This window comes from Oryzias latipes, chromosome 2 (genome assembly GCF_053564925.1).
Source record: "Oryzias latipes strain Hd-rR chromosome 2, Olatipes_Hd-rR_3.1".
Taxonomy (NCBI): Eukaryota; Metazoa; Chordata; class Actinopteri; order Beloniformes; family Adrianichthyidae; genus Oryzias; species Oryzias latipes.
The window spans coordinates 45233210-45257936 of record NC_136238.1 but is presented as its reverse complement, the minus strand read 5'-3'; the positions used below and the strand labels follow the sequence as shown (position 1 = coordinate 45257936).

Sequence of the window (24727 nt, the reverse complement as noted above, 5' to 3'; positions counted from 1 at the left end):
GCCCCTACTGTGCAGCGCTGCATCTCAGTGTGAGGCTGCTTTCTCCACACAAGAATCCAACTCTAGATTAGTTACTGGAATAAAAAGAACGTAAACACTGGAGATAAAGCCCGTGTCAAAGCACATGTGTTTTTTCAGAACATATGTCAGCAAGCTTTAGACTTTATTTTGGTTAGAAAACTTAAAATCCAACATTATTCTGCATTTCAGAGCAACACAACATTGCTCCCAAGTGCATTTTTACCACACTATTCTATATTTATAAAGATAGAGAGTCAGCCATCTTAGACGTTGCAAATAAAAAAGGAGAGAAAATGAACAGGACTAACAGCACTGTAAAACACAATGTTCATACATCAATAGGCTGAAAGATCATATTTCGCCTCAATAATAAATTACGCAACACAAAGTGTAAAATTTATTAAAACACAACATTGTGCATTTTTATTTCCACTGTTCTTGTTATTTGCAGTGAGAAGGCCATTTGATACGTTTGGTTCTTTACTGCACTGTTTATCTAAGTTGTTACCTTAAAGTTAGTAAATTATTACAAAGACGCACTAGTATTATAACATTTAATTTCAGTGTTCCAAATAACACTAACGTTTTAAATGGTTCTAAAACAAAAGGTTTTCATGTACAAAGATTGTGGTTTGTCTTCTCCATCCTTCTTTTGAAACAGAAAAGTATTGATAAGAATAAAGGATTTTAAAAGCAGTATCAATAAGAAAAGTACCATATATTTAATCTTAACAATACTTATCTCTACTAAATGGTTACTTGACCTAACAAAGTATAGACTGCAGTCCCTATTTTGTTTTTAATATTTATAAAATGTTCACTGATCACATTAAACGTGTTAGAATTAAAGTTGTATAAAAAAACATTTAAACCATAATGAAGACATTCAAGAATTAGCTCTAATGACTCAAAACAACTCATTTCTATTTACAGGTACATCTAAAACAATTCATTTTGTGAAGAAGTTGTACATATTTTATCAGCAGTAAAACTTTTTGTCTAGTGTCACTTCACAAAGATTGAAATGTATTGAGCCATTACTTTTTTTTGCTTTTGATGTAGAGAAGATGAAAACCTAACAAACTGTCCTAGAAAGTAAGAATATCAAATCAAAACAATCAAGTATTTAGAAAACTTCATTTCTACACATTTAATACTCACTTGTGCCTCCCTCTGAAAGAGTTACTGGATCAAAGTGGTATATCAGCCTGTTGTTCTGTGTACTTGAAATGAAAGCTCAGGTTGCTATGGAGTTCATTTGAACATTGGGGTTTGAGACCCCAGGAGTTTTAAAAAATTAAAAACTTATTTTCAAATATTCACATTTTCTGAGATACAGAACTTTTTCCCCCCTGTAAAAAAGTCTTTGACTGTGGTGCAGAGGTTGAGAGGTCGACCTCTTATCAGAAGAGTATAGATTCAAATAAGTTAATTGTCTCTCCAAGTTTAAACTGTGTTCTTACATTATTTTTTTTATCAGTTTGTTCTTGTCAAACGTACCTAACATGTTTGGCAGAATAACTTCCGCCTTCGTCGGAGTCGTCATCATGTGTCTGATAAATAATAATTTAAGAACACAGACAAGTTTAAAATTTAGAGTTTACACTAAATCCTTTATTACATTGTTTGTCAAGAGAAAGCCTTGTGAGTTCTCATGTGTATTTTGAGATTACCTACTTGACTAAAACTTCTTTTACATTCTTTACAAGAAAAAGGCTTTTCTCCTGTGTGAGTTCTCATGTGTGTTTTAAGACTAAATAAATCCATAAAACCCTTTCTACATTCCATACACCAATAAGGCCTCTCTCCTGTATGAGTTCTCATGTGTCTTTTTAGATGAGATACATAACTAAACCTTTTATCACATTCTTTACAAGAATAAGGCTTTACTCCTGTATGAGTTATCATGTGGCTATCAAGATGAGATGCACTACTATAACTTTTCTCACATTCATTACAAGAAAATCTCTTATCTTTTGCATGGATTCTTGCATGAATTTTGAACTGAGATATGTTACCAAAGCTTTTACCACATTCTTTACAGATATAACATCTTTCATCAGACCCAGTTTCCATGTAGTCAGACAGGTTAGTAATTATTCTTATATTTTTCCCAGGCCCAAAAGAGAAAAGTCTTTCTTCGTTTGGAGATTGTTTACGTTTCTTGCCCAAACTTGGCTTCTTAGGAATTTTTCTAACATCAGAATCACACTGACCTGCTGACATGTGAGAGCTGTCCACACATTGGACACATTTTCTTATCTTCCTCTTCCTCTGATCTCTGTTCTTTGGATCTGTCTCTCCATCTGTAGTTGATGTTGATTTTTCATGTTGGTTTCCTTCTACACCCTGACTATCAGTTACATTAAAGCTCTGCTGATTGTTTAGATCTGCTTCACTGTTCTCATCTCCCTCATAACTAGGAATCTCCATCAAGGTATCAGTCTCCTGCTTCAGATCAAGCTGATCTTCATCCTGACTGATGCAGATTTCCTCTGCCTCCTCTATAAACAGTAATGGTTCTGGTACCCAATGTTCATCTTCAAATTGTGGATGTTCTGGTTCCTGCAGTTCCTCATTATAATGTGGATGTTCTGGTTCCTGCAGTTCCTCATTATAATGTGGATGTTCTGGTTCCTGCAGTTCCTCATTATAATGTGGATGTTCTGGTTCCTGCAGTTCCTCATTATAATGTGGATGTTCTGGTTCCTGCAGTTCCTCATTATAATGTGGAGGTTCTGGTTCCTGCAGTTCCTCATTATAATGTGGAGGTTCTGGATCCTGCAGTTCCTCATTATAATGCGGAGGTTCTGGTTCCTCTTGTTCCACTCTGAAGTTCCTTTGCTGGTTGCAGGGATCATCCTCTTCAGTACTCCAGTGCTGGGGGAGGACTGCAGAAACACAACAAGAGGCCCTTTTACATGTTTTGAGAACTTGTGTGTTGTTAAGCACCAATGTTTGAACAGTCTCTGTCAGAATATGGACAATTTAAATTTTTAATTTTAATAATGTAATTCCTTAGTTTAAACAAAATCCAATAAACCCTTCTAAAAAGATTACCCAGCACCTGTGACTGCTCATCTACAACACAACCTCCAAAACGTTTCAGAAAAAGCCACTGAAGGAACATTGTTTGTAATGTAAACTTACTTGTAACATTGTCAACGAAGTGCTTTTTTTTTTTTTTTAAAGAAGTTGCTTCTGTTTTCTTTAGCACGGACAACACTGTGCCGCCCCCCCCCCTCCCCTTACACCTCCCCACTATGAGGAGAATTGTCAGTCAATAACCTGTAGGTTGAACCAGCTGAAAATAATAAAAATGTTGTCTTAATAATTTATTTAATACTTTCTCAAAGAAAATGAAACTGCAGAAAAGTAATTTATAAATGGTACAAACAGGTCTTTAATGTCAAACAAGTCTTTAATGTCATCTAACTGTATACGTATTTTTACGACCATAAGACGTACTTAAAAGTCTTAAATTTTCTTCAAAGTGTAGGGGGCGCCCTATGAGGTGGTATGCCTGAAGGCCTGTTCACACCGGGACGAATTTCGCCGGCGATATTCGTCGACGTTTAACGCCTCGTCACTAAACAAAGGGCGCCAATGCGAGTGTACCCACCGACGCGAATAAACGCCAGGCGTCAAAGCGTCACTTTTTAAAAAACGCCTCGGGTTCGTTTTTTTGGTTTGACGCGTCGCGTCGAAAACTATACAACCAATGAGAATGGCGCTTTTGCACACGTGTCTGGAGCTTCTGAAGTTACGGTAAAACACAACTTGGGGGCGCTCAGAAAACACAAAACTGAGCACACATACCAGCAAAGAAGATAGACGCCAAGTAGCGTCTACACTGCCGCAAAATTCGCGTCGAAAAACGCTGGCGAATAACGCCTGGCGAATATTCGTCCCGGTGTGTACGTGCCTTAATAGAATAGAATATCTTTATTTCTATAGCACTTTTCTCATAGCAAGTCACAAAGTGCTTTACAAGAGCATAAAATCATATCAACACACAAAAAAGTAATAAAATACAATAATAATAATAGTAGTAAAACAAAACACAGTAAAACTAGGACTAAATCAACTAAAAGCTCTCCTAAATAAAAACGTCTTGACCTGAGATTTAAAACACTCAACGGAATCGATCTGACGTAACAACAATGGGAGGGAGTTCCAAAGACGAGGAGCAACGGCTTGAAATGACAAATCTCTGGTCTTAAAGCGGGTCTTTGGATTGCTTAAAAGATTCTGGTTGGAAGACCTCAATGATCGGGCCGAAGAGTATGGCGTTAAAAGGTCAGATAAGTATGTCGGAGCTTGATCATGCAAGGCTCTAAAAACTAAAAGTAGAATTTTAAAATCAATTTGAAATTTGGCAGGTAACCAATGTAAAGCAGACAAGAGAGGAGTGATGTGTGTCCGTTTACTGGTTCCTGTTAAAAGCCTCGCTGCTGAGTTTTGGACAAGCTGAAGATGGTTTAGGGAACGTTTGTTAAAACAAGTAAAAAGAGAGTTGCAGTAATCTAAACGAGAGGAAATAAAAGCGTGGATAATTGTTTCCAGGTTTGATCGAGACAAGATACTTTTTAATTTTGCCACGTTCCTCAGATGATAAAAACAGTTTTTCACTATCTGTTTTGAGTGACCTTCCAGAGACATAGACCTGTCAAACAACACCCCAAGATTTCTGAGGCTTGACTGGACAGAGGAGCTCAGACACCCAAGGTGTTGTCTGATGGACGGGATTTTATGTTCTGGGGCAAAAATCAACGTCTCAGTTTTCTGAGTATTTAGGACTAAGTGATTACTGTTCAGTCATGTTTTAATGCTCGTTAAGCAATTCAGCAAATTTTGCAGTTTGTCGTAATCATTTTCCGTGAAAGAACAGTAGAGCTGGATGTCGTCTGCATAGAAATATGAGATGTGGCTAAATTAATTAATAAGTTTCCCAAGAGGAATCATATATAAAATAAATAAAATAGGGCCTAGTACAGAACCCTGGGGAACGCCACAAGTTATTTCTTTAATTTCAGAGCTTGAAGAACCGACAGCCACATTAAATGTTCTTCCACTAAGATATGATATAAACCAATTTAAAACTGACCCACAGAGACCATAGTCATTGTGAAGACATTCAATTAAAATGTTATGATCCACAGTGTCAAAAGCAGATTTCAAATCTAAAAGCACAAGGACCGTATACTGGCCTGAATCAGCTGCCATAAGCACATCATTTGAAACTCTTAAGGAGAGCTGTCTCTGTTGAATGGTTCTTCTTAAAGCCAGACTGAATCTGATTTATTGTGTTCTTCCAGGTACATATTTAGCTGGACAGCGACCACTTTCTCCAAGACTTTGGAAATAAAAGGAAGCTTTTAGATTGGACTGAAATTTTTGGGATCCGACTGGTCCAAATTAGGCTTTTTCAGAACAGGATTTATTAAAGCATGCTTTAAGAACTTTGGGACTGATCCTGAAGTCAAAGAAAGATTAATGAGGTCAACAATAGTAGAACCTATACTGTGGAACACTTTCAGGAAGACAGAGGTGGGAATTGTGTCAAGAGGGCAAGACGAAGGTTACACTAATGTGTAGTTGTGGGACGTAAAGGAGGATGGCATGAGAACGGGGAAAGGAAGTATGGGTGAGCTGCATCACTCTTAACGCGGTAGCAAGAGCAGAACTGCCATTCAACAGGCTGCAATGGAAAGCTGTCTGTGCCCCGTTTAGCTCACAACCACTAAAAGAGGAAGGGAGGGGTAAGCACTTCATTTATTACAGCTTCAATATACTTTAGCTAGAGACACCATTCAAACGTCGAAATGCTCACAAGGCTTTGGACTAAAACATTAGATTTGTGATCATTATGGGATGGCAACACGACCTACGGTTTGGCAGCCATTTTGTACAATAATACGGGTGATTTTCACATTTTTCCACATTATTAAAAAACTCAAGTTTTTTTCCTTACGATTTTCAGGAAATATCACTCACGCTCATGCCACTACTTTAAGTCTATAACCACCTCTGGAGTTTCATCGACCTTTGACCCCGGGAAAAGGCAGCCAACTTGAATTTTCAAAAAAATAGCACCTTGACGACCAGATTCAAACGAAACTTCTTCCTCGGGATTTTGTATGTAGTTGTAGATGTAAGGAAGGAGAACTGGTGATGATGTGGGCCACTGAATTCTGGACCAACTGAAGTTTTTTCAGAGTTTTCTTGGGAAAACCAGAGAGAAGTGCATTGCAATAGCCAATGGCATATGTGACCAGACTATGAACTAAAATGGAACTTGCATAGTTAGCATAATTAGCATCTAAAGCAATGTGTTTTTCTTAGTCAGTTCATGATGCTGATCACAATGCTAGCATTTTTTGCCACATTAAAAATAACTAGCATTGTTAGCATCTTAAGTATTGTGTTTTTTTGAGTCAGTTGATCATGCTGATTGCAATGCTTCTACTTTTAGCCATATTAGCAAAATCTTGATATTTTTTATCAGTTCATCCATTTCTTCAGCAAATTCAGCTTTCATTCAGCAATAGCATAGCATATGCTAATAGCATCCGACCCTGAATTTTCTTCTGGAAATGCACCCCCTTCTAGTTATTATTATTATCATCATCAATCTCTGTACACCAGCTGTTGCACCTCCAGCCATGACTGTGTCATACTGATCAAGTTTGCGGATGTCACCACCCTAATCGGGCTGATCTCTTAGGATGATGAGTCTGCTTACAGGAGGAGGTGGACCGGCTGGTGTCATGGTGCAGCATCAGCAACCTGGAGCTCAACTCCCAAAAGACAGTGTTTTGTCTATTTTACTGATATAGTATTTTTTTAATCATATCAATGACTTTTATAAGTAGCATAATCTGCATATATTTTGAAAACTGATCCGCATTTGCCATGTTGATTTCTAAAATAGTTATTTTTATATAATAATTAAGTAATTCATCTTTGCCATGTGCTTTACTGATACGTTATGATTCTTAATTCTGTCTGATAAAAGCTAGGAAACGAGTAAAGATAAAATATGCAATAAAATGGTTATAGTATAACGGGGTGGGATTATATACATTCGTTTCCTTCCACTCCCTTTCAAGCAAAATATTTATTAATATGTCTAATTATCCTAAGTTTTATTCGTCGTTGTATGAATGTATAACTGATGATTGTGTTGTTTTTTGTGTATTCTTATTTGATCGCTTGAATTAAGCCTTTTCAAATAAAAAATAATAAAAAATAAAAAATGTAAATTGGACTTCAGGAAAGTCACAGCCCCCTCACCCCCTCTCATCCTGACAGACTCTCCTTTCACCACAGTGAACTCTGTTCGTTTCCTCCACCATCACTCAGGACCTTAAGTGGGAGCCGTCCATCAGCTCCCTGCTCAAAAAGGCCCAGCAGAGGTTGTACTTCCTGCAGAGGTTGAAGAACGCCCGGCTGCCGGCCCAGATGATGGTGCAGTTCTACACGACCATCATAGAAGAATCAATCATCACATCCTCTATCACTGTGTGGTACGCTGGAGCCACAACCAGGGACATAAACAGACTGCAGCGTATTGTGCGCTCAGCTAAGAAGGTGATTGGGTGCAGCCTTCCATCTCTCCAGGACCTATACGTCTCCAGAACCTGGGGCGAGCAGGTCGGATAGCAGCAGACCCTTCTGGACATGGATTACTTGAACCACTCACTTCAGGCAAACAGCTAAGGTCCATCAGGACCAGAACCTCACGACATAAGAACAGTTTCTTTCCCTCTGCAGTCAGACTCATAAACACATTTTAACTCCTCCCCCTTAGACTTTTCACTTACATCTCCAGTTAACAGTCCATTACCTGAACCTTTTCCATCCACAGTTTGCACTATTGTATTTCTATTCATTGTTCTGACCATTGTGTTATTTTTTTTATTTTGCTTATTGTTTATTTGAATTCCTAAGTAGGGGTGTGTATTGGCAAGAGTCTGGCAATACGATATGTATCTCGATACGCGCGCCCGCGATACGATACGTATCCCGATATTTTACCAAAACATATTTTGATGACTTTTCAAGATGACTTTGAAAAATCTCTACCTGATTTTTAATGTATTCCACTGTAATAACATTGTAAAATTGAGTTAATTTAATTATCATAATGTTAAGCACTGCAACTGTATTTCAGAGAACTGGTTATTTTGTGTATGTGGAAAATGTTTCACATCTTTGAGTTCATACCATAAAAAATGGGAGCAATAACAAAAGTGTTGCGTTTATATTTTTGGTCAGTGTACGTTTTATATGTTTCTGGCAGTAACATGGCACCGAGTTTCAGTTTGGTATCTCTCCCAAGTAAAAACAAAGTAGTTCGTGTCTCATAACAACGAAACTAGTCGCCTCTGGCTGCAGTCTTCCTGTTGTTTTGTGCAGAGTAGTGCTGCTCAAAGAGGCTCCGTGTGCTCTGCTGCCAACTAGCGGTCGGAGGTTGAAGTGGACAAAAAGAGTCAGATGCTGAAGGATGCTCATAAATAATAAAGAAATATCGTCCTGGCAGCATTTTGACTCGATACAAGTATTGCCAAATGAACTATCACAATATTTTGCAGGATGGAAGCTTTTCTCTCACTGTCAGTTCAGAATCAGCCTGAGACCTGCGGCTTCCAGGTTGGAAGGAGCTGCGTCCAAAGCTGTTTAGCTGTATTTTGGCCCCAACCATAGACAGAAAACAGGCAGCTTTTGCTGCTCGAGTGACTCCTGCTGTTCCTCATAAGCCGTTTTTCTGCGGTTTCTCACGTCACAGCTCTGCGTATCTCGGTGCCTGCGGGCTGCGGTGAACCAGGCAGCGTTGCGTGTGACCCATACGCGGACTCAGCTGACTGCCGTCTGTCCGTCCGTGCAATGGCGTGGACCTGAAGCTCAAAGGGCTTCTCTGTTTCTTTGATGAAGCTAACATACCTATGCGGTGGAGCAGAAGCTGTGGTTTCCAGATGACATCCAGCAGTCTGCGCTGACGACAGAGCTCCTCCTCGCTCTGGACGATGGTTCCTTCACTGAGTCTGCATACTTCTTCAGCAGCAGCAGCAGCAGCAGCAGCAGCAGCTAGCCTGCTAGTCGGATTAGCTGAAGCAGAAGAAGCAGAGATGTTCAGAAACAGAGTGGGAGCCAGAGCCATGCTTCAATGAGGTGGTAAGATTACAAAAGGGGGGGGTCACCAGGAAAACCAGAGAGATATCCAGTGGAACCAGCAACAGGGCGAGAGATCATAATTGATATTACAGACATGGAGACCTTCATCAGAGGTTACAGTTTCGTGTTGGTGTGCTTGGATGCATTTACTGGGTGGGCAGAGGCGTGCTCCCCCAAGAAGAGAGACAGCAAATCAGTAATAGAATGTCTAAAATCAGTAATAAAATGTCTATTAACCATTACATTCATTACATGATTTTCCCATAAAAGACCGGTCCGACAGTGGAATCCATTTCAGAAACCAGGACCTGCAGAAGGTTGGAGCCCTGTTAGGCCTGAAACATTCACTTGAAACGGTAAAACACCCACAGTCACAAGGAAAGGTGGAGAGAATAAATCAAACATTCAGACGAAATTGGGCAAGATCTGTGCACAGACCAAATCAAATGGGATTGGCGTTCTAACATTTGCTCTGATGTCAATCAGATGCTCAGAGAGTGAGTTTGACCCACATGAGTAGCAGATAGATAGTTTTGGACTTTTGGTCTCCGTTTTCTTTCTGTACTGGAGTTTTTATGGAGCCACGACACCAGCAATGCAGACTAGACAAAAACACTCCATTCTAATGACGTATCTAGTATGTTTATATCTTCCCTTACTGAATAATAAAGAAGCCTTTTTGCCTTGAGGACAGAGAGAGAGGACAGCCACAGAGCCTAACAGGTCGTGTTTCTCCACATCTCCCCTTTTGGAAAAGGTTGGAAAATTCATGCAGACTCTTGTGTGTCTTTTCATTTCTGCACATTTCATTTTTGGACGTCCTGAACCATCTGAATCTCCAAAGGCCTGACGGGAGGCCAACAACAACCAGAAAAACAGAAATAAAAAGTATTTTGTTAAACAGTGAGGTGGAACTTTGTGGCTCTTGTTGGGTTTTGGTCTGGAAGAAACTGAATCAAATGGTTCTTTTAGTGTTAAAGGTTCCAGACTCTTGATCTCCACTGAAGCTATGAGTATGAAATGTCATTCCACAGACAAACCATCAACAAAATGATCCTGATGCTGCTGAGGTTCTTCTGGAAGTGAAGCAAATCTCAGCAGAACTGAAATCACTGACATTAAACAGCCTGAACATTCATGGAGCTGAACTGGACTCAGAAAAACCTCCCTGTTGTGTTTCCACCCACCAATGAGGAGCAGTTTGATGAAGATGAAGCTGCATGGAGGAAGAATCAGTCCAGAAAAGATGGAGAACAATTCTGACACTAAGCAGTTTTTCACTGATGTGTTCAGGTTTGAATCTTTTCTGTCTGCAGATCCATGAGCAGGACCCTGTCTTTGGGTTTTAGCTTGAAATGTAGTTTTGGAAATAGAATCTGTCTGAATGTCTGGAATTGGAGACATGGAGACATCAAAGAGGTTTAGATGGATTTTGGGTTTGACAGAGAAATCTGCTGAAAAGAACTGAACTACAAACTTAGAACCACAGACGACAAAACAGATTGGACTTTTTTATCTGCTAACAATTTTCTCTTTGATCTGTTAAGGTTTCCTGTTTGTCGTTAGCTGGAGGGACTAACTAAGATCATCTGATTTGAAGAATGTTGTGGGCTGCACTGACTAACAATGTCTTCTGTCTTTTCAACTGGAAGGGACAGAAGAGACTCTTCCAGGACACGCTGTTGATGGACTGCATGTTTGGAGCGCTTGAAGCTCAAGATAGAACCGTTGTTGAAGTGAACATACCGATAGTGTGGAGATGAAGATCAGAGTCACACTGACCTGCTGACATGTGAGAGCTGTCCACACTTTGGACATGACTTCTGTCCCTCCTCTTCCTCTGATCTCTGTTCTGTGGGTCTGTCTCTTCATCTGTAGTTGATGTTGATTCTTCATGTTGGTTTCCTTCTTCATCCTGACTATCAGTTACATTAAAACTCTGTTGATTGTTTCGATCTGCTTCATTGTTCTCATCTTCCTCATAAGTAGGAATCTCCATCAAGGTATCAGTCTCCTGCTTCAGATCAAGCTGATCTTCATCCTGACTAATGCAGAGTTCCCCTGGTTCCTCTTTCATCTGTGGAGGTTCTGGTTCCTCTTTAATCTGTGGAGGTTCTGGTTCCTCCTGTTCCTCTTGAATCTGTGGAGGTTCTGGTTCCTCCTGTTCCTCTTTAATCTGTGGAGGTTCTGGTTCCTCCTGTTCCTCTTGAATCTGTGGAGGTTCTGGTTCCTCCTGTTCCACTCTGAAGTTCCTCTGCTGGTTGCAGATATCTTCCTCTTCAGTCATCCAATGCTGGGGGAGGCCTGCAGGGACACAAACACAACAAGGAGCCTTTTATACGTTTCCAGGACTTTTCTTTTTTTTAAGCATCAATAAACTCTGTGATCATTGGAGAAAATGTCTGAGGAGTCTGGAGGACCACAAGAGACTCATTGAAACAAATATAAATGCAGAGGTGGGTAGTAACGCTTTACATTTACTTAACTTTTTAGTGACTTGTACTTGTGAGAGTAAGACAAGACAATTTTATTTGTATAGCAGAATTAGTACACAAGTGAAACAGAAAAAAAAAAAGAAAAGCATGAAGCTCAAAGAGCTTCTCTGTTTCTCTGATGAAGGTGACATACCAATGTGGTGGAGCTGCAGCTGTGGTTTCCAGATGACATCCAGCAGTCTGCGCTGACGACAGAGCTCCTCCTCGTACTGGACGATGGTTCCTTCACAGAGTCTGCAGATTTCTTCAGCAGCAGCAGCTAGTCGCTCGCTGATCAACTCTCTCAGAGACTGAAGGGAAGACATGGTTCCTGCTCCGATCTTCAGCTCCAACTCCCACAAACACCGCCGTCCTCTTCACTGCAGCTCCGATTGATCATCTACTAGTCTCACAATCACAGCAATCCACGTTGTCTTTCTGTTCAACACTTCTTCACTCATTTACAACAATTTGGAAAATGCTGAGAGTTCCCACACGAACCACGTATCGTCCTTTCTGTCCAAAAACCTCACAAACGTCCCAACTAAACACCACCGTCCTCTAAACACAAGCTAACGCTGCTAGCGCCTCGTGCTGTTCTTCTTCTTTGTTTGGCTAACAGCGTCATGTTGCTTTAGCGCCACCAGCTGGTCTGGAGTGTTGCCTGTCGCTCATATTATCATGTCAATGGCGGGGGACAAAACAACGATTTTTTAAACTTTACTGTACTGGCAAATAAAGGTATACACGATTTTTTTTAAATCAACGATAGTTCGGTGTGACTTGTTTATTTCGACAAAAAAAAGTATTTTTCGACCAAAATGGAGAAGGGAGAACAGGACACGAACTTCCGGTTCCGGCTAATGATTCATTAGCCGGAATTTTGTCGTCTGCAGCAGGTTTTCTTGTGTATATTTAACCGAACGAAAAAGAGTTACATATTTTCTGGACAATTCCAGTTCTCATAAACTGAAATATGAAATGATATGAAAATGATGACATAAACCAGTGGTAGGAAACGTGACGTCATGTCCTTTCACGTTTTTGGAAAAAAATATTGAAACGACCCAGCCGGAACATCACAAGTGGGGAAGCAAAAGGCAAACTGCTAATAAAGCTGCTTCATTGGAGAGCTGCCCGTGGTCCACACACTGCACGACCTGGACAGTCTCAAGGAGAAATAATAGCAAGACAAACAAGTTTACTTTTCAGCATCAAAGCCTCTTTACTTTAATACACAAACAGCATGGACGTCACTTGAACTCACAACCCTCTCTCTCAAGGTTTACACCCAGGATTCCTCACTTCCCGTCAATCTCAGGGGCTGAAGGTGGGGCTAACCCCCAGGTAGTTACAATATTATCCACTTTTAGTCACAATTACAGTCAGCAGTCGGCCACGGGTGCTGTCAATGTTTTCATTTTATTTATTTATATGAAAAAGTTAAATTGAATGAAAAGCAGAAAATAAAAATAGAGGAACCGTTCATAAAATTATTAAATATTTCTGTTTCGATGTAGAACAGATATTATTTTTTTAAATTCCAAATGATGCAAATCCGATGACACAACCGGTCTTGGCACTCAGCATGAAGGGGCTGGATGGGTTTCGTAAACCACCAAATGGGCGTGGCTGTGTCTGCAGCTCACCACTCCCCAGGGGAGGGGTCAAAGGCAGAGATTTCACATAGCTAGTAGGTGCATAACAGCCAACGGCACCTTGGAACAGGAAAACCTGTTTCCCCCAAACCTCCTGACTTACAGGAAACCAGCAGACAAGGGTAGTTCTGCAGTGTCTGTAGAATTTCTGCATCTACATGGATTATCACGGCTCAGAAGAACAGACATGATTAAACGTTGAATAAACGGAAAGTTTCTCTGACTCTGAAGTCCTAATAAAATACTGTAAGTTATGGTTATAATATCAGACAAGAGCTCTGGGTCCTCATTTATAAAACTTTGCGTAGAATTTGCGTCAGAAGTGGCGTACGGATGAAACATAAGACGTGCGTACGCACAGAAATATTTGGATTTATAAAACCGTGCGCACGCACATCCTACGCATCTTTTCCTTAATAAATCACAACCAATTCTAAATGCAGCGCAGCTTTTGCGGCTTCATGACACGCCCATATTTGCCCATAAATAGTCTGTGAAACGCCCACAAATGAACATTCATTGATTGCGAAACCATGGCAAACACAGAGAGGAAATCAAAAAAACGTAACTTCACTCAATGTGAAGTAGAAGTTATCGTTGGCAAGGTGGAAAAGAAAAGAAGAATGTTGTTTGGAGGGCACAGTGTGGGCATCACTAATGCCAAAATGGCACGTGAGTGGCAAACGGGGGCAGACGCCGTAATGCTGTAGCCTCACAACCTCGGACCGTGGGCCGAAATAAAAAAGAAATGGTCGGACATCAAAGTCGAGGCATAAAAAACGTCTAGCGCTCCATGGGGGGGGGGGGGGGGGGGGGGGGGGGGGCGACGACACCAGAGCGCCAGATGCATGCACCGGGTGACACGCGTGGTTCCTCCGAGTGAAAACCCGCAGAGGTCCAACAGGACGGCTCGAAGAAGTGGGAACCAGCTCATAAGCCACTCATCCTCGTTTGCCAGCAAGTCTTCTTGCTATCTAAAGATGCGTTCACTCCGAATTCTATGTTCTTCTAAAATGGATGTTGGAATGTGAAAAGAAGGAAGAGGAACGCCCAGCCACCCCCACACCCAGACCCCCGCCGCAGCAGCAGCGGCAGCCGGAACCCCCCCAACGCCACACGGGAACGGGCAGGGAACAACCGCCCCCCGGGCGACCAAGACCGCCACCCAGGCCAGGGCCAGCAGGACCGCCGCGAGGCCCCCAGAGCCAGAGAGCAGGGAGGCGCGGAGGGAAAGAGAGCGCCAGCCCAACCAGGAGAGCAGCCCCCCCGCCGCGCCGGGAGAGCCCAACGCAGGGCCCCACAGGAGAAGGACGCCCACAGCCCCAGACGAGCACCCCATCACCACCCAGGAGTTCCGGGCATCCCCCCGCCCCAACCCCAGGTACGAGCCAGGACCCCCCAAGGGAGACCCGCTCCGCACTCCAGGCAGCCACCCACCCGGCCCACGGTTGGTCCAGGGAGGAGCAAGGCAGGGGCCCGCCGCCCCCGCCCAGGAGGGGGGAACCCCGGGGAAAAAAGGGGGCCCACAAGGGGTGTTGTAAATATGGCCCGACCAGGCTCGGCCACAGTTGGAAATTTGGCGGGGCCCAGCGCTTAGGGGCAAGGACCAGGACCCACCCCCTAGGGACACGAACACCCCCGGCCCAGGTGTAATGTGAACCCCCCCACCGCGCGGAGAGAGCACCGCCGGGCCCAGGAAGCCGGCACCCAGGGGACACGGCAGCCGTCGCCAAGGGGCCCGCACCCCCCACCAGGGAAGGGGTAGGGGACAGATGGTCCTAGGTCCCACCTTCCTTGCAAAATGTGTGTGTGTGTATGTGTGTTTGAGAGGGTGTGTGTGTGCATGTGTGTGTGTTTATGTTGGAATGTATATATTGAAGGGGGAGGGGTGTGTGCCAGGAGGACATCTGCTGCTTGCTGGCAGTGATGTCCAAGCACCCCCCCTATCAAGGACCCTACATGTCTAAGGTGCAAATAAAACCGAAAGAGCCAAGTAGCCCCCCCCCCCCCCCCCCCCCAAGGCGAATTGCAGGCTAAACCCCCCACCCCCTCACCCTAATATGAGGTTATATGAGGAAGGGGGTAAGTTGGGGACAGCTGGTAGACTCTCCCCCGGTGGTCAAACAGCTGTCCCCCCCCCCCCCCAGCAAAGGGGCCAGGCCCACCCAGCCCAGGGGCCCCACCCCCGGAGACGCCGACATCCCAGGCCCGGCACCACCCACCCCACACAGAGAGAGAGGGGCCAGAAAGCGTCGCCCCCCCTGGAGCAGACCAGGGCCCACCCCCAAACGCCAACCCTAGAAGAGCTCTAGTCAGGCCTTGACGGGACCGAGGCAGCCAACCGGCTGGGGCAACCACCGATTGCCTCAGCGGAGACCCCGACCCGTCAACCCCCCCGCCCCGTACCAATAGTGGGCCCCCCCTCCCCCCCAGAACGCCCACCCACAGGACAGGGCCGACAAGACCCCCAGACCCCGCAGCCAAAGCGGATGACACCCAGACCGACCGGGGGCCCGTCAGAGTTGTCCCGTCCCGTCCCATAGCCAGGGAAGGGACGATCCCAGCCCCAGGTGCAGATGGGCAGCCCATCCAGCGCCGCTGGGCCCGCCACCCCCCCCCCCCAGCAGGGTCCCCCGCCAACCCCCCCCAGCACAGGCAAAGGGACCACCCCCCAAGCCAAGCCAGACCATCACCCCACCCCCCACCACGCACCCCCACACCCAAGCCCAGAGGACCATGCAGCGCCCCCGCCCGCCCCACCCAGGCACCGGGCCCGACCCCCCGACCAACGGAGCCCCCACCACCCCCCGCCAGGCACCGGTGGCCCCGACCCCCACCCCGAACCACGGCAGAAAGTCAAGGAACAGCGATGACCAGGCCCCCCACCCCCTAAGTCATCGAGTTAGCTATGGGAGACCAGAGAGACCGAATTCTTTCAAAGTTACTTGAACTTTGGGCTGACATTTTTTCCAAGCTGATATGATCAAACACTCAGAATTCTTCCATTTGCCACATCTTCTAAGTGCACAAGATCAGCCATTGTGCGTCATTACGCATGTGATGGGGCATTCTATTTCCATCCATTTATTGCATCTGACAAGCTACAGATGTCGGTAATAATCGACGTGGAAATGGGAAATTGTTCAGCGCAAATGTAATTTCTTGTTGCTTTCTGAATGGTTGAGACATACGCCATACATTGTTTTATCAAAAATAAAACAAACTAAAGGCATATGCATGAATACCATAATTCCATAGCTTATGAAAAAATGTTTTACTATGAAAACAACTTTCCCCAGTGGACAATTAGTACGTATGTCCGTCCGTCCGCACGCCCGCACCTATTTCTACTCCGCCAGACGGAAACATTGAGGAGAATATCAGTTTTGTACATAATTTCGTTCTGTTAACTACATTATCTATGAGGATGAATTGCACAACATGCCAATATTACAGAACATGTTTCACTTTTCCTTTTGCAAATATGTGTTCATTTGAATTTCTGTTGTAATTTTCGTTTGATTTTTTTTGTTTGTTTCACTGCTGATCTATCAAACGGGTGTTCGTGTAGGCTGTTAATTGTAAGACTTACTTTGCAATGTGAAGCTCGTTGAGACAACTGAGTTGTGATATTGGAGTATATCAAGTGAATTGAACTGAAGCAGAGTGATGTTTCCTGTGAGTTTGGCTCAGGACTAGATGATGCTCTACATGACTGGAACAGGGAACGATGCCAGAGAAAGATGCTGTCCCAGGATGGGCTGACATTTACCAGACTGTTGGAATCAAAATCAAAACTTTATTTCTAAAGCACTTTTACAACACAAGCTACTCAAAGTGCTTTACAAACCAACAAAACATCATCACATTTAAAAACAAAAGGACAAGACACACAAAGACATTGTTTAACCCTTGTGCTATCCTAGGCACTTTAATGTTGGGAGTTTGGTCATCTAGACCCACTAGAACAGGGGTCACCAACCCTGTGCCTGCGGGCGCATGAGCACCCAATTTGTTTTTTTTAATTGAAGCAAATATTCACCAAAAAACCACAGCATGTCTGTCAATGACAACAATATCGATTCTGAGATAAAAGTAGACAAAAAAATATGAAAGCAAATATAACTTAAAAAAATAATCCATAAAAAGAAGTGTCTATTACAAAAGTTTAAATAGATCAAATAAATTACACAATGTCTGGACATTCTTATGATTAATGTAATGTAAAGATTTAGAGAATAGGTTGTCAAGGTTGAGTAATCTATTAATTCGAGGTTTCACCTTTAAGAATTCACAAGTATGAATAAAATGTTTTGAAATTATAAGCAGTACATTAATCAGAAATTCCAAATATTTGTCAATTAATTGTAATCGAATTTTAATTTTATTTCAATTTAAAGGGTTAATGCAGATATTTTTGGATTTGAACTAATTATGAAAAGAAGACCAAAACTATTTTACATGAAAACATTCAAAGAAAAGATGTTTCACAATTTCTACATCATTTTCACAAAAGACACAAAGATTACTGTCCCATTTATAGCAAGAATGTAAAAAAAAATTTGAAGGGTAAATATCATTTAACGGGAATGCTCAGAAAATAGCATTGATCATAACCAGTAGTAAATCAATATAATGTGGCGATCTGGGGGTTAGCCCCGCCTTCAGCTTCTAAGACTCATGGGAAGTGGGAATCTTGGGTGTGTTAAATGCTCACCATAAGTGAGGGAGCTGTGAGCAGAAGTGAAGGTAATGCTGTTTGGCTGGTGGTGGGTGTGTTCAAAACAGATGGACAAATATGATTATCCGCTAATTCAGTGGTCCCCAACCACCGGTACCGGTCCGCGGGAAATTTTGGCACCGGGACGCATAAAAAAATAAAAAATAATTTCCATTTTATTGTTTTTTTTTCTCAAAAAAAACGTTTTATTTTGAAAAGTGACCGGATTCTTTCTGTTACATCCGTCACACTTAACACACGTCAAAGTCGCGACACCAAACATCACGTGATACATGATGAGCAAAAACAAACTTCTTTAGAAAGTTGCTTTGACAAGGGGAAACGGTCCAATGATGGGACAGAAGAGGAACCTGCACCCGCTAAAAAAGGGAAATCTGCCTTTAATAGGCAGCGGTAAACGTGCCTTGCGTTGCACCTCAAATCCCCCCCCCCCCCCCCCCCCCCCACCGGTCCGCGGTAAACGTGTCTTGCGTTGTACCGGTCCGCGGTGACAAAAAGGTTGGGGACAACTGCGCTAATTAATGTGGGTGTCCTTCTCAACAAACCGGGGTTGTGCTTTGCATGGGGCACAGGTAGCAGATTGGGAGATGTCCAATGTGGTTACTACTAAGTAAGAGGATAGTAAATGAAGACTCTGGCGTAGCGGTTCTTGCCTGGATAGTAGAGGATGGTGATTCAGTGCTAGCTATAAGTAATTAATGCACTTTAGTTCTGCTATCGTGAAATATATGGCAGAGTATGGAACGGCCGGAAACTTGTGAATCGGCGCTTCTGCTGCCCGCAACCTAAAGTGTGTTTTGGATTTAGGCCTCCTCTGCAACTGAGTTTGACCCCCTCTGTAGTACGAGTCTAAAGTATTCATGCATGTGGGCATGCAAATGTGTGTGTGTGTGTGGGGGGGGGGGGGGGGGGGCAAGGAGGTTTTTAGCAAACAGGTCCTGTTGCGCCCTTAATACCACTTAATGCACATGAATTAGCCCTCAGTCTCAAAAAAGTTGGTGACCCCTTTGTCATGGTTTGAGTTTGTTTTGTCTTGGTTTTTGCTTTAGTTCTTGTTTTGTCTTGTTTGGTTCTGTTTCCTGTTTTGTTTTGAAAGGGTTCCTGTCTTGTCATGTCTTGAGTCTTACTTCCTTTGGTCCCCATCTGCCCTGATCGTGTTCACCTGTGTCTTGTCTTCCCTGTCTGTATATAAGTCTTGTCTCTGCCTTCCTCTTGTGCTGGTCCATTAACTTCTGGTCGTGTGTTTTACGTCATTCCTGTCTAGCGTCCTCGTTTCATGTCCCTCGCCACGCCACAGTGAGTTTTTTTTTTTTTGTCATCCTGCTCTGCAGCGCCTTTTGTTTGTTGGTCATTAAACCCTTTAGTCCTGAACCCGTTGGCTCCCGTCTCTGCATTTGGGTCCTACCGGCTCTCGAGCCACCCGCACATGAAACCCTTATCTAAAGTGATCAGGAATGTCAAACATCTGCATCAAACACCACTGGAGGTTGACTTTGACATCCCAGAGTCTTCATCAGCTGCAGGGATCCAAACCATCATGAGACAGAAGAAGTGTGGACTGCAGAGACGCTCCACCAGAACGTGACCCCTCTGAATGTGATGTCATCACTACCAGGAAAACTGACGTCCATCTGTTCATTATCCCCAGGTGATAAAAACATAAAATGGTTGCTATGGAGATAGAAATCAACAGAAAGCTGCCAATTTGAAGAAAAAAAAGTGGATTTTCCATCAATTTATCACTTGTGGTTCTTACAGACACGATCATCTTAATCAATGTGTTTTTCTGAGTCAGTTGATGATGCTGATCGTACTGGTCACATAGATCTCACACAGGCCTGTTGATTTAATGTCAGTTGATAAACTTTACAGTTTCAGGAGACCCTCAGCCATAAATTCACAAATCTGACTAAATAAAATTGAATCCATTCTAAAAAAAAAAAAAAAGTATGAATTATCATTAAAATGATTTAAAAAAAAATGAAAATGTCTTTATCCAAAATTGAGGGTAAAAAGATCTGGTTTGGTTTCTGAGCCTCCGTATTCAGCAAAATCAAAGATAGGGGGGGAAAAAAAGCAAGATTTGACGCATTCAAAAACACGTGGTTTGCAAACGCAAAAAAAGTTTTTGAAAGCAAAACAAAAAAAATAAGAAATTGAAAGCACAACAAAAACTATTTGAATAGCAAATATTTAATATTTTCATTTGCAACTTAGAAAGTTTTGTGTGCCACGTAGTGGCATGAATATCACTCCTTAGGGGAGAGTCAGACCCAAATAGTTCTATCACTAGAGGAGACATCACGTGATTCCTGGGAGGAGAGCACCGCCATCTTGGTGAGGTCAAGTCACTGCTGGAGTGCATGTGAACACATTTTCTGCAAAATGCCAGTTCATTGTTTGGGTTTCAACAGCCAAAATCAGAGAAAGTAGTCCACGAAGGAGGAAGGTATATCATTTCACAGGTAAGTACTATAATTATTTTCTTTTAATGCTGCAGGAGCTTTATTAATAGAACACACGTTTTCATGCATGATGCTGCAGGGCTATTACCAACATGCTGGATGATGTACGGATAATTTGCTGTTGACATAAATGTAAACTTTATTGTGTTAAACCTATATGAAGTAGACTAGGACTAGACTTTTATAGTAATATAGATTTATACATTTTTGACTCAGTGACTGTACTGCTGACATCAGTCAGACGACATTAGACACACCTCTTTGTTTTGTAATCAAAGATGTGAAATATTTTATATGAATTTTAAATCAAAATTTCATTGGTTTGCATGTGTACATCAGACATACCTCTTTGTTTTGTTATCAAATATGTTGTATATTCTATTTATAACCTATGGAATTTCCATATTATAATTCATATAAAATATTGCAGATCTTTGAACAAAAATCAAAGAGGTTTGTCTGAAGTTGGGATGTCCGTACAACAATTTGGCATAGGTTTCATATCTTTGCTTCGCACGCCTTCGGAGCTATTAAAAAAAAATGACCAACTTTCATATGCAAACCTATTGAACTTCCATATGATATTAAATATAAAATATTCAACATCTTTGATTACAAAACAAGGTTTTTTAGGTTTCAAATCTTTGGGTCAGTTGGTTTGAGAGCTATTGAAAACAATGACCAACTTAAATGTGCAAATCTTTGGAATTTTGATATAATAATTCATATAAAATATATTACATCTTTGATTACAAAGCAAAGTGGTGTGTCTGATGTTGGGATGTCAGTACAAGAATTCGGCATAGGTTTCATATCTTTGGATTGTACAGTTTGGGAGCTATTGAAAATAATGACCAACTTTCATATGCAAAACTATGGAATTTCCATATAATAATTCATATAAAATATTTCACATATTTGATTACAAAACCAAAGAGGTGTGTCTGATGTTGAGATATAAGTACACGATTCGGCATAGGTTTCATATCTTTGGGTCATGTGCTTTGGAAGCTATTGAAAAAATTGACCAACTTCCAGATGCACACCTATGGAATTTCCATATAATAATACATTTTTTTTAAAAATTAACATCTTTGATTACAAAACAAAGCGGTGTGTCTGATGTTGGGATGTCCATACAAGAATTCGGCATATGTTTCATATCTTTGGGTCTCACAGTGTGGGAGCTATTGAAAAAATTGACTAACTCTTATATGCGAACCTATGGAATGTCCATATATTAATTCATATAAAAAATATAACATCTTTGATTACAAAACATAGAGGTGTGTCTGATGTTGTGATGTCACTTCAAAAATTCGGCATAGGTTTTACATTTTTGGGTCAGGTGGTTTGGGAGCTATTGAAGAAACGATTAAATTTAATATGTGAACAGCTGTAATATTAATACAAAAAGTAACGTAAGATTTGTATAATCTTTAAGTCTTAAACAAATTGGTGTTTCTGATGTAGGTTTGTCAGAAGAACAATTTGGCATAGGTTTCATGTTTTTGGGTCATGTGGTTTGGAAGTTATTGAAAGAACTGAACAGAATTAATTTGCTAATTGCACGTTTTTTTTTATAAAAATATAACATAATTTCTTTATAAAATGTGTGTATGTTGCGTAGTGGAGCCATATTTTTTTTTATATATTTGCAATCATAACATCACATGATTAGGAAGCTATTAAAAAAACAAAATCTTTCCTTGAAACAGTTTTCTTATAAAATATTTAGCATCTATGATTGCACAACCTTTCCTATTAAAACGTTGCAAAAGAAATAGATTGTTAAAACACAAAATGAGTAAATGCTTTATAGTAATTTATTTATTTTTGCAAAGTTAAAATCTTCTCCATCTCATGCAATCGTTAATTTGTTGACGGTCCCTAAGAGACCTCAGTGGAGATCCGCGCTGAATGTCTGTTGAATATCAAATCTCATACCCATACATGCACACACACACACACACACGCACACACACACACACACACACACACACACACAGAGGGAGGAGTTCTGCTCTCGATCAGTCAGCTGAGTTTATCCAGCAGACACAGATGTTGGAGTTTCCTCCATTTTCTTCTTCTTTGGTGAGTCTTTGTGTAAAAGTTGTTTTCTGTTCTCATCATGAAGCTGTTGTGTTGATCTGTGAGGTAAAGAGTAGCAGACAAACTCATCAGGGCTTCCTGGAAACACGGCGACTTCTTCCAGAATCTGCTGCCCGATTCCATGTTCTTTCAGGCTCCAGATGTGTTTTTAGAATGAGGTGCGCTGTTAGACACCATGATGGCGGCGTGAAGACGTGTTTCCCCGCAGAGCAGCAGCATATGAGGCAATTCCACAAAAATGGAACAATTTATATATATATGCTGCTCCTCCCTCCCTCCCTCGGGTCTTTACAGAGAGGACATTCCAGCGCGTTTCTCGCGGAGACGCGCGCGCGGGAACGCGCTGTTAAATATGTTCCGTTGAATCGTGTCGTCATCTGAGAGCGCGCTAGAGATGGGAAGGCAAAAGAAAAAACAATCTAGAGCTCAAAACAGAAAATGCCAGAGATGTAGAAGGACTGAAGAAAAGTTCCTGTAATGGTTCCCGGTCTGCAGCTCACTGCTCCCCCAGGGGAGGGGTCAAATGTGGAGAACCTATTTCCCCATTGTCGGATAAATAGAGTCAACTTTTTTATGGTTGAGAGACGGCAGGAACGTTCTAACAGTGACGAAACAGGCTTGGAAAGATTCAGGCTAAAACTACCGGTAAAATAATCACAAAAGTGTTTTGCAGCTGGACTGAGCAGAATTTACAGAATCACTGATCCAGAAGTAAATAAAGAGGATTCTATGTTCTGAATTTGTTTTAAATCCTTTCTTGAACTAGATGTACCAAAACCCTGAAAGTTTTTATCCTTTAACTGAAACACTAAATGATGATAAAAGCTGCTCCTAGAAGGTAGAAGTGTGTGTGATGGTGGTTAGATGGAGTTTTAGTTTCTTTCTGTTAAAAGTTTGGATGATTATTGTTTTTTGAGGGACCGTTTAGTTTACAGCCTTTTGCTTGCAGCCAGGGCTTACTCTTTGCTTTTAATATCAGTTTGGATTTTAGTTGAACATTTGGAGATGTTTGACAACAATAAAGAAATCTATTCTACTCTATTACACCACTAACTGATATCCAACAGAAATGTAATTTAAAATAAAAAAAAACTATTTTTACATGTAGTTTAGTCTTTGTATTCTTCTTAAATCTTCCTAACACAAAGTTTCTGTCAAACAGCTGTGAGGATGGAGAGAAAGATGAGAAAAGAGAATCAGGACAGATGGAGGACAGAAACAGGCTGGTCTGATGGTGACGTTCAGGACAAAGACAGTTCAGACCAAGTCTGTCATTTTAAATAGTATTCTTCATTTTAGAAAATGTTTAGATGTTTAATTAATTTAAAACATGAAACAATTGTTGCCTCACCATATGTTTTAGTGGAGAAGAACTCAGACTAGAGGTGATGCAGACAGACATGAGGTTGGTGATCATGTGATAGAAAAGAGAGCAGAGATGACTTCAGGGAGGAATCATCAACTAATAAAGTCACAAAAACCTAGATGCTCATTCTGGTTTAAACTTGATGATGATGATGATGATGATAGAGAGAAAGAGAGACGATCAGCTGATGATGAAGAGGGCGAAGAACAGAGAGGAACAGAGGAGAAGGCTGGGGCATTTCTTCCTTTCTTCTGCTACCAAGAGAAAAGTAACTTAGGAACTTCCTGGTTTTGTTCAGGAACCGCTGCACATTTTCAATATGGCTTCTGTAGGAACCAGAACCGTTCGGCCTGGAACTTCCGTTCGGGGTTCTGGGACTAAAGCTGACATCAAGTTATGTGATTGGTTGTACGTTGGTCCGATGTCAGATAGTGATTGGTCTGGACAAATTATGATACTACCATAGAATAAAACATTATGAAGTCTGTTGGAAACACACAGAGCGCCGACAAAATGTCTTGAACTCTTGATTTGACGTCCTCTGGATTTCCTTCAGGGACAGCAGACAGACGTAGATTCTTCTTCTGCATCATTCATTTTGGTTTCCAACCTTCTTCTGCAGCTCTTTAAATGGCTTTTTCAGGCTCTCAGTTTTTTTTAAGTCCATGACCTCCTGATGGCAAAACTCAAGCAACTGCTTCAGATTGTTCATT

At 41.8% G+C, this 24727-nt stretch overlaps 2 protein-coding genes across 7 annotated transcripts in view; one reads left to right on the top strand and one right to left on the bottom strand.

The window, feature by feature from the left end:
- Nucleotides 1-405: 405 nt before the first annotated feature.
- Nucleotides 406-24727, bottom strand: part of LOC111948779 (uncharacterized) — a 360906-nt gene continuing 336584 nt past the window's right edge. For 2 of the 3 annotated variants that reach the window (XM_078941108.1, XM_078941112.1), the window contains 2 exons: nt 8968-9132; nt 406-2912 (listed from right to left, as the gene is read on the bottom strand). In XM_078941108.1, the coding sequence (XP_078797234.1) occupies nt 1651-2912; nt 8968-9132 (1427 nt within the window). In that variant the 3' untranslated portion in view covers nt 406-1650. Of the gene's footprint in view, nt 2913-8967; nt 9133-10980; nt 11503-11826; nt 12341-24727 lie in introns of those variants that run through there. The other variant, XM_078941104.1, reaches the window with a different exon arrangement.
- The window catches only part of LOC144989030 (NLR family CARD domain-containing protein 3-like), a 46004-nt gene continuing 43709 nt past the window's right edge, over nt 22433-24727 (top strand). For 2 of the 4 annotated variants that reach the window (XM_078940707.1, XM_078940714.1), the window contains exon 1: nt 22433-22630. The gene's annotated coding sequence lies outside the window, so the exon portion shown is untranslated. The remainder of the gene's footprint in view (nt 22631-24727) is intronic. The other 2 variants (XM_078940742.1, XM_078940736.1) reach the window with 2 other exon arrangements.